The 10,502-nt window shown below is 42.9% G+C and overlaps 1 protein-coding gene across 1 annotated transcript; it reads right to left on the bottom strand.

Annotated features, from left to right (window-relative positions):
* Positions 1–5,131: 5,131 nt before the first annotated feature.
* LOC106429036 lies at positions 5,132–5,683 on the bottom strand. Its single transcript, XM_013869780.1, has one exon. It carries the CDS (start codon positions 5,681–5,683, stop codon positions 5,132–5,134), a length of 552 nt encoding a protein of 183 aa, XP_013725234.1.
* Between the last annotated feature and the right edge of the window lie 4,819 nt (positions 5,684–10,502).

The following is a 10,502-nucleotide window of genomic DNA, read 5'->3' as shown; positions in this document are numbered from 1 at the left end:
GTTGAGTAATCCTAGAGTCTCTGTGGATTCGATCACTAAGTACTACATCTGGACCACACTTTTTAGGGTAATTTGAGTGATATCAATCACCGGCAACAAGCGGCGGTTTTCGATATTCAATCGCACCAAGCAAAAGGTGATAAACGCAGCAAGGGAGATGAAGGAACTTCCGGACTTGAGCGCACTAATCAATAAGAAGCTGAGCAGAGCAAAGAAGACGCCTTCTGCGACTCCTGGTGAGACGACTCCTAGTGCGACGACTCCTGGTGAGATGACTCCTTCCGTGCCTCCTCCTCCCGTTGTTTCCCCGGGACCATCTGTAGGTCCAGTTAATATCGAGTCTTCGAGGGAAAGGTGACCTTGTGCAGTCCTCTGAACGAGAGACTACTGAGCCGTCGGTGTCAGATGGTAACAAGAAGAAAAGGTCTGTTCCCGAAGACTTCCACTTCAGACGAGGACCAAGACTGATGGTCCTCCGAAGAAGAAGAAGAGAAAGGAGAAGAAGAAGATGAAGTCTGTTGAAGGACAGTCGGAAACTATTGAGGACACTGAGAGTCGTGAAACTGTTGCCCATGAGGGTTCTTCTCGTTATACTGCGACTTGAGCTATCGTTGAATTGAGCGATTCCCCGATCGTTCTGCCAGAGAAGAAGAAGAAATCTTCCCGTGGGCATGACGTGTCCACTCCTGCTACGAAGACTCCGTCGGCGGTGCCTCCGACTACCGTTGAGGGCGGTTCAGCCTCGGAGGAGCGTCGAATCGAATTCCACGACCACGTGGAATTCAAGTACGTCGGCAACACTCCACTTTCTTACGCTCCATCTGAATGCGCTGAGCTTGTTCGACAGATTCGAGGTGGTCGTAAGGACATGCCTGCAGTTAAGGATCTTATCTTCAAAGACGCGTATGTTGATGCAGCGAGGACCAAAATTTTGGTAAGGATTATTCTCCTTGTCTCATCTTCTTTATATTCCTAGTTCTGATCCTTCCTTTCGTCCATACAGAGCGATGGGAGCATGAACTACGTCGTTGAGTACGACTCGGCCCTCCAAGAGACATCCTCCAAGGTGAATCAATCCGACAGGCTCCTGCGAGCGAAGGACACGGCTCTCAACCGCAAGATGAGTGAGTTCAAGGCGACGATCGATAAGGTCGCAAAAGAGCAGAGTCGGTTACTTGCCAAAAAGATAGCTCAGAAGGAGAAATTTGTGGAGAAGTTTGGAGTGTTGAAGAACAAGTTCAAGACTGCCGGTGAGAAGATCCGAGGACTCGAACGTGAGAACGATGCTTGGAAAAGAGAGAAAACTGCTTTGGAGGAGAAGATGGTGACCACGGCATTAAGGCACCTGAAGGAGGTCAACCAGTTAAGGGATTCTCGAAGCTTCGAGGTTAGACATGAGCGAGTCCGTGTTCAAACGGCCATGATTGCTAAAAGCAATCAGCGTTTCACTAAAATTCGAGACCTCGAGAAGCGTCGTAGTGAATTCGAGACGGCGAGATCGTTGCAGAGCCAAGCTTTCGGGAAGAAGAAATGTCTCGAAAGCGCTTAAGGAGAGTGGGACTGATATCCCGCAAGAGCCTATCGACTTGTTCGCTGAACAAGAGAAAAAGTTCGAGGCCGAAGCTAAACGCTTAGCTGTTGGCAGGATTCCCGAAGAGCTTCTCTGTCTATCTCCACTTCACCTCCGGTCCCCCTTATTGAACGAGAATGTTTTGGCAAGGATCGACCCGTACGGGTCGAACGCAGGTCTGATTGACGCTGGAACCGAAAGATCAAACGAACTGACCGGGAGAGAGCTCAGGGAGTCGTCTGTTCAGGGACGTGTGGTCGTTAGCGGGGTCAAAATGCCCGAGGATGCGACTGCTCCACTTGTTTCGGACCCCGCTCCGTCCATGGCCAACCTCGTCATGAGTAAGGAGTCATTGGTCCTGATACTCGAAGTTAGAGACGCAAATCCGACTCTTCCTCTGGGAGTCGAGGAGACGGGATCGGAACCTGTTGACCTGCTCGAACTCTCAGACTCTTCAGCTGAAGAAGAGGATGGTGAAAAATCGGACCAACGGGTCCCCGGGAATAATCCGCAAGGAACTGAAGAAGGAGTTGAGAATCCGCCTGCTTTGACAACGGACGAGACTTGAGGCGCCTCAGATCAGCTCGAAGCTCGAGTCGTCGAGGAAGACCCCGATCGTGCTGAAGACTGACCTTATGTGTTGTTGTTGTTTTTCTTAAGCTTTCTGTTTTTAGCCCTTTGAGGCTTTTTTGTTGTAACTTCTGAACACTTTTTACTTTGCGGCTTTTTTCGTTTAAAACCTTCAGTAAGCCTTATGGTTTATTTTCCTTTTGGACCTTAGAAGTTGTCATTTTAAAACGAAGTTTGCCTTAGTCGTGAAACACAATCTCGTGGACTCGAAAGTGTTAGTTGCCTTTCGACGAGTCGCTGAATTCTGTTTCGGACATAAGATTCTAACGATTTTGATTTGGCGATTCGGTCAATGTTTCGAATTAAGTCAGAGAATTGATTATCCGGTCTTATCGAATCATAACGTGTTATGCCGTCAGTTCAAGTCCTCGAAAAAGGTATAAATTTTCGACTTCGAAGAAAATCGTTGATTTTTTTAGTGACAGCAGTTCTCATTCGATCTTAAAGTAATCCTAAAAATGTTAGGTTGGCCAAACCTGGCTTTAAAGGATCATAAGATGATTGAAAGCTGTCGTCCCGATCGCATCGGCTGGGACCGTGTTACGACCGGGGATCCCTCAAGCACGTGTCTGTTCAGGACATTCTTGTTAGTGGGCACGAGTGCTAGTACGTTCGTCTGAGAGAAAAGGTCATGCTCATGCGTATGCATCGCTCAAAACAATTTGCGCTCCTATTTGTTGGGAGATTGTTTTGATATAGCTGGACCATATAAGGCTGCCTACGTACCTCTAGGAGAGGATCAAGCCATTCGTAGTTCGTTTTTAGATCAGTGAAAGTGGCAGTGGATACGCATTCACTTGTTTTTTTTTATGAGTGAAAGTGACAGAATTGTCATTCACTCGTTGATTTGGAGATTCGACCGAGTAAGACTTGTAGGTGCTCGACCGTTAGACATGTTCTCAAGAGTAGTATCTGCGGAGATGCATGGAGTTCCATGCTCTGGGAACGGGTTCGCCAGTCGACGTCTCGAGTCGGTAGACTCCTAGTTTAACAACTTGAGTGATTTTGTAAGGCCCTTCTCAATTAGTCCCGAGCTTGGCTGCATTCAGCTCCTTAGTGTTTACAAACACTTTGCGCAGTACTATATCGCCGAGTTCGAGAGGTCGAGACTTGACTTTATTGTTGTAGTAGCTTTCAATATGATGCTGATAATTCTGGATGCGGAGCAGGGCTTGGTCGCGGCACTCTTATATAGCATCCAGAGCGTCGAAGAGCATGTCGCTGTTGAGTTCAATGTTCTGCGGCATTCTTGACCGTCGTAGACTGGTTACGTTTACTCTGGCAGGGGACATAGCTTCGACTCCGTCTGCCATTGAGAAAGGAGTCGATTTCGTTGCTCCTCGAGGAGTTGTTCTATGTGACTAGAGAACACCGTCGAGTTCATCGGCCCAGCATCCTTTTTTCAAGTCGAGGCGTTTCTTCAAACAGTCGATTATGATCTTGTTGGATGCCTCAGCTTGACCGTTGCTCTGCGGGTATCGCGGAGTCGATGTGTTGAGTCAGATTCTCCATCTCTCGCTGAGAGTTCTGCGGAACTTGTTCGATATGAACTGGGAGCCATTGTCAGTCACTATTTCGTAAGGTAGGCCATGGCGACAGATGATGTTCTTCCATACAAACTGTTGAACCTCTTTTTCTGTTATGCTAGCGAAGGCTTCCGCCTCAATCCACTTCGTGAAGTAATCTGTCAGGACTAGGACGAAACGCTTCTGTCGAAAGCTCCGCATAGGGCCGATTATGTATGCATTCATTTGTGGCCAGTAAAAGCCGAGGCTTTTGACTTTTAAAGCGAGTGCTCGTCCTCTGGAGTGATTTCCTGCGGCGCCTTCATGCGTTTCAGCAATGACAAGGTGCGTCTCCTCGCCGTTGATACCCTTCAGAAGCACCTTGGTTGCGGTCCATCGATGGAGCTCTCCATCCAGGACGACGTAGTGGGCACTCCTTGTCTTGAGTCGTCTTGCAATCCATTTTTTGTGAGATAGCTTCCCATCAACCAAGTAGTCAATGAATTCTGTCCTCTAGTCGGTGGCGTCGGTCGGTTCCGCCTCGGAATCTTGGTCCATGGGGATGGCTTCGGTTATTGGTGCTACGACAGTCACTTCATTAGGGGGGAGGTCTGTAATAACCCTCATGAACAGATAGAATTTTGGTCGAGAAATTTTTTTAAGATCAGTTTGAAGATTGATCGATCAGAATTTAAATAAAAATCAACACAGTGAATTAATCTCTCGAAGGGGCTGTCTTTTGGTCGAAAGACCATCTCTTGATGGTTCTGGTCGAGTGTTAATTATTATTGTCGATTTTTATTCATGCTGGGTGATTTTATTCAGAGCAGGACGAGATTCGAAGGAAGAAAAATATTTAGTCGAAACAGTCCGAAAAATATCGACAAAACTCTTAAAATTATTTCTGAACAGTCACATGCCTTGCACCTTCTAGCCTACTTGCTTCCTCAGTAATTAGGTCACATGACATGCACCTACTTCCTTACCTGCTTACTCATTAGAAGTCACATGCTGGTCGCAAGCTGTTTGCTTCAGCTGCTTGCAGCTTTCTTCTTGTAAGGGAAAGGTGTGATGCTTATGCTGAAGCTGGTTGCCACATGTTTCTCCAAACTACAACTAAAACATCTTCTTCTCTCCTCTGGACGTCCTGTTACTGCAAGAAAAACCAGAGAAAAATTCAGAGAGAAAGAGAAAAAGAAGAGAGAAAAATCTGTAAGGAAAATTAGTTGAAAAATTCAGAAAAAATTCATAGAAGAGAATTGAGTATGGAAGAACCTTTCTCACTATCCTGTGACTTTATCCAGTGTGTTCTGGTGTGGTTAAGAGATGAAAGTTTGGCATCCAAGAGTTTAGAATCACCCAAGTTCTTTAGCCTTTGATTTTATCGGTTAGACGTGTGTTCAACTTGAAGTTTTTTTTTTTTTTTTTACAACAAAAGGCTAAAAAGAACTAAGCAGATTCCTGATCCAAGCCACTCCGGAAGAATCGAATCAACATAAACCATAGCAGCAGGCTGATTTCTAGCACCTCGTGCTAGCTTGTCTGCCATTGTGTTTTGTGCCCTCGGAATATGCTGAATAGTAAAGGGATGAAAAAATTCCTTACATTGCAGAAACTCCTCCATGTGTGTAGTGAATGCCGGCCATTCTGTTGGTGTAGACACCATCTTCACCAGTTGAGAGCAGTCAGTTGCAAACACCCCTTCTGAGATTCGTAGGGTATTCATGCACTCCATCGCCCATATCAAAGCTTCACATTCAGCATGTAAAGGTGATAGACTTTTGCGAATAGACATGGCACCCATCATAGTATCAGTTGATCCACCTTCTTTATAAACCCATCCTTGTCCTATGCACGAGTCTTGTGCCCTCCATGCTCCATCTATATAACATCTATTTGTATCACATGTAATGAGGTGATCCACAATATGTGACGATCCCGTATTTGGAGAATCACTGGTCTGTGATTCGGCCCACATGACACTTTCTATTTCCGCAGTCCGGAGGAGATCGAAAGGATCCCTTGTCTGATTTTGATAAATTTTTCCATTCCGATTTTTCCAAATAAACCATAGAATCCAGGAATAATAGCTCAAATCTGGTTCTTTTGGTAACCGCCAAAAAAGATAATCCATGTTTGTAAAAATAGATGAGGTCGGAAATATCACTGGGCAAGACGGATCATTAGATAGTGCCCAAATTTGAAGTGCAAAAGAACACTCAAAAAACACATAATTAATAGATTCTTCCTCAGCCCCACACAATTGACATTGCATATCACATTTAATACTACGTGAGTGAAGATTCCTATACACCGGTAAACAACCGGAAATTATTTGCCAAACAAAATGTTTCAATTTTGGTGAACACTGCAGTTTCCAAGATTGCGCCAGTAAAGGTTTAGTATTCGGTCCCATATCAATATTTTGTTCACCCATATCAGGAAATAATTTTGCAGTACGATATCCAGATTTAACTGTATATCTACCGTGATCCGTAAAGTGCCAGCCATATGAGTCAATATAGTACTCACATCGTCCTGATGAACATATGCATTGAGTAAATCCAGGTTCCAAGACAGATCAACTGGATTAATGAGATCATCCACCTTAAGTAATGGATTCAAAAATTGATTAGAAAATTTTGGGGTTGCTGACCTCGGGCGAGGAGCGGGGATCCAAGGATCATTCCAGACTGAAATGCTTGAACCTGTTTCCACTCTTTTGATTAGCCCTTTATTAACCAGAGATCTAGCGGATGTAATACTTCTCCATCCATACGAGGGAGAGTATGATCTAATAGGATCTAAAGGATCTGAATTTCGATAATATCGTCCTTTGAAAACTCTTGCAAAAAGAGAACTAGGTTTATCTATTAAACGCCATAACTGTTTCGCTAATAAAGCCATATTAAAATTCTGAATATCTATAAAACCAATGCCTCCTTCAGTTTTATCCTTACACAACTTGTCCCACGAAAACCAATGCATACCTTTTGAATTACCGCTGCCACCCCACCAAAAATGGGCAACTGTACTCGTAAGTTTCTTAGTCACTGTTTGCGGTAATCGGAAGCAAGACATCACATGAGTTGGCATGGAAGATGCTACTGATTTAATTAAAACCTCCTTACCACCCTTTGTAATAAATCGGAGAGTCCAATGATTAACCTTATTATTAACCCTTTCATTAAGAAAACCAAAAACATGTGTTTTAGAGCCACCAAGACTCTCTGGAATCCCCAAATATGTTCCCATACCACCTAGTGTAGTGATACCCAATACCTGTTGTACCTCCAACCGTGCTGATTCAGGGACCTTATGTCCATACTGGATGGACGATTTCAAAAAATTAATCTGTTGTCCCGATGCAAGTTCATAATCTTTCAAAATCTGTAGAATGACCTCACATTCTTGCCTATTGGCTTTGCAGAAAAAAAAAGGCTATCATCCGCAAATAATAAATGAGAAACTGCCGGACTTCCACGTGCAATTTTTAGCCCGGTTAGTAACTTTTCCTCTTCTTTCTTCCTAATATTTGCTATTAATGCTTCAGTGCAAAAAATAAACAAATAAGGCGACAAAGGATCACCTTGTCGCAAACCTCTATTTGGTATAATATATCCTTTAGGTTGACCATTAATTAATATTTTGTATTGTACTGAAGAAATGCAAGACATTATCCGAGAGACCCATCGTTGTGCAAAACCCAACTTTAGTAAAATAGCCTCAATAAAGGGCCATTCATATCTATCATACGCCTTACTTATATCCGTCTTTATAGCCAAAAATTTATCTTTACATGAGTTATTTGTCCCTAATCCATGAAACATCTCTTGTGCAATTAAAATATTATCAGAAATCAACCGCCCAGAAACAAAAGCAGATTGTGTTTCTGAGATCAGGTGAGGCAATAACCTATTCAACCGTTGGCACAGCACCTTTGAAATAATTTTATATCATACATTACATAAACTGATGGGTCGCAGTTCCGTCATTCTAACTGCCTCACTGTCTTTGGAATAAGGCAAATATTGGTCATATTTATTCTTTCATCCAAAGATCCTGTCCTGAATAACTAATTAACCAGATCAGTAATATATGTTTTAATAATCGACCATGATTGTTGAAAGACCAGAGCCGTCATTCCATCCGGACCCGGAGCCTTCTCAGGGTGCATCATGAATAAAACTGATCTCACTTCCTCTTCTGATGCCCAGGAAGTTAAAATTCTATTTTTATCCTCCGTAATCAAAGTAGGTAGCCCATGTAAAAATTCTTTCATAACCCGCTAGTGATGTTGTTGAGAACAATTCGTTAAAATAATCAACCGCAACCCCTTCTATCTCTTCTTCCGATGTAACCCAGTCACCACCACTGTTATGTAACCCCACTATTTTATTCTGTATTTGCCTCTGTTTAGTATGCGCATGGTAAAATTCAGTATTCTGATCCCCTTTGGCATGCCAAGTCGTTCTACTCTTCTGTTCCCAAAAAAGTTCTTCATCCCTATAAGCCTCTTTTAATTTCCTGGATACCTCTTGATGTGATCATGGACCAACTAGCTAATGGAGATGATGAGGATCTAGATAAGCCAACTGATGAAGATGTCCTAGCCTTGCCTAAAGGACCTATGACTCGATCAAGAACAAGGAGGCTCACGCAAGCTATTGGAGGATTGGTTAAGATGTCATGGAAACAAGAAGAATGTCTTGGTAGAAGCTTGATCAACCAAGACACACTTATCACCATTCAAGCTACTTCACCATCAAGTTGATCATCAACTAAGCAAGCAATCTATGCGTGCTCTTTTTCCCTATCTTTGGTTTTGTCCCATTGGGTTTTCCAAAGATAGGTTTTTAACGAGGCCATAGATTTGCTTCTCAAATCTCTTAGTTGATGATCTCGATCCAACCTTATCCTGGATCAACCTTATGTGATATTATGTCTTTCATTTCATGCTTTTGTTTTTCAAACTTGTCATTTGTTTCTATTTCCAAGAGAGCTGTGTGCCTTTACTCTCTTGATAGTTTTCGAGAAGCTTGGAGTCTGTTCCAACTTCTCTTATATAAGTGTACTTTGAAACCCTTATCAATAATCAATTATCTTTTATCATAAACGTTTCCTTTGTTCTCTCTACTGCTTGTTCGCGAGTTGTTGAGTGTTCTTGTTGGTGTGTAATATCCAACAACCCAAGAGTGTCTATCTCGGTGTGTCATATCCGATCTAGTCACTTAGGAGTATCAAGGAGCCTTTCCGCAGCCTCTTGTGTCACCAATCGATCCATAACCTTGTAGAGCTTGAGTCTTTGATTCGTTCTAGCAAGGATCTATCCCATACTATCCAGAGAAGCAATCTAGGGACGTATTATGTGGTATCAGAGCATCTCTGGTTAGGGAAGTACTCGTTTCTCTTTTGTTTCGACTTAATCTGTTCATCTTCTTGATCAGTTTTAGATCGATCCGTTTTGTTTCAACTGATCTGTTCTTTGATTCGCAATATCCATTGATTGATCTGTAATCCATGGTTGTTTGATTGTGTGATCTAATCATTTTGTGTCGATCTAATTGATTAAAAGTTTTGAATTGATAGATCTAGGTTTCGCGTTATTAGATCGAATTAATATCGATTCATATTCACGTTTGGAACTCTTGTTTAAATCTAATTGATCGAGTGATCTGTTTTAAATCACCTATAACAACTAGATCTACTTGTGTGTCGTCAAAATCTGGTCAAAGAACCTACCCTGATCTCGTTTCTATTGTGATTGTCGATTTGAATCCTCTTTGCTTGTCAATCAAGTTTCTTTTACCGCCTGTTTATTTTTCGGTTTAAAATCTCTTGATCATCTACTGATTACGATCAACTTACTGGAATTGTTTTACTGGCTGAGTGTTGTTATTGATTCTAGGTACCGATGGGAAAAGAATCAGAAGAAGAAGCCGAGCTAGTAAGGAAGAACAAGATGCTGAGGGAGCAAATGACTGAGCAAATGAATCAAACTATGATCTCTACGATGGCTGATATGCTCAAGGCTAGCATGAAGGAACTCCGTGAGGAGATGAGACAAGAGTTGAGGCAAGCTACTGGCCAGGGACATAGCAATGAATCTAGAAGGAACCGGCCTACTCCAATACGGCAAGAGCATGCGGGTTCACAAGAGACCGACAACTACTATTCGCGCCATAAAACTGAGCACAACCAAACTGATCGCAGTAGTTCTTCTTCTGAAGTGAGCAGAGGAAGATCGAGGCGTGAACATGATGGAAGATGGTCACGCAAAGACAAGCTATCTGGACTTAAGCTTAAGATTCCACCCTTCCATGGCAAGGTTGATCCGGATGCCTATTTGGAATGGGAAAAGAAGATCGAGCTTGTCTTCAATTGCCAACACTACTCCAATGCCCAAAGGATCAAGATTGCAGCAACTGAATTTTATGATTATGCATTGAGTTGGTGGGATCAGCTTGTAAATACTAGACGGCTTAACCAAGAGAATCCGGTTGATTCATGGCACGAGATGAAGTCACTCATGCGCAAACGGTTTGTTCCAAGCCATTATCACCGCGATCTACATCAAAAGCTGCGAAGACTTACCCAAGGAACACGAACTGTTGAAGAATACTATCAAGACATGGAGTTGCTGATGTTAAGAGCTAGTATCTTGGAGGATAGAGAAGCTACTATGGCAAGGTTTCTTGGAGGACTTAACCGTGAGATACAAGATAATGTGGAGATGCAACACTATGTGGAAATAGAAGAGATGTTGCACAAAGCTATTCTAGTAGAACAGCAGCTCA

The sequence above is a fragment of the Brassica napus genome, chromosome A6 (genome assembly GCF_020379485.1).
Source record: "Brassica napus cultivar Da-Ae chromosome A6, Da-Ae, whole genome shotgun sequence".
NCBI lineage: Eukaryota > Viridiplantae > Streptophyta > Magnoliopsida > Brassicales > Brassicaceae > Brassica > Brassica napus.
The sequence above is the reverse complement of the archived record's forward strand: the minus strand, read 5'-3'. Positions and strand labels throughout refer to the sequence as shown.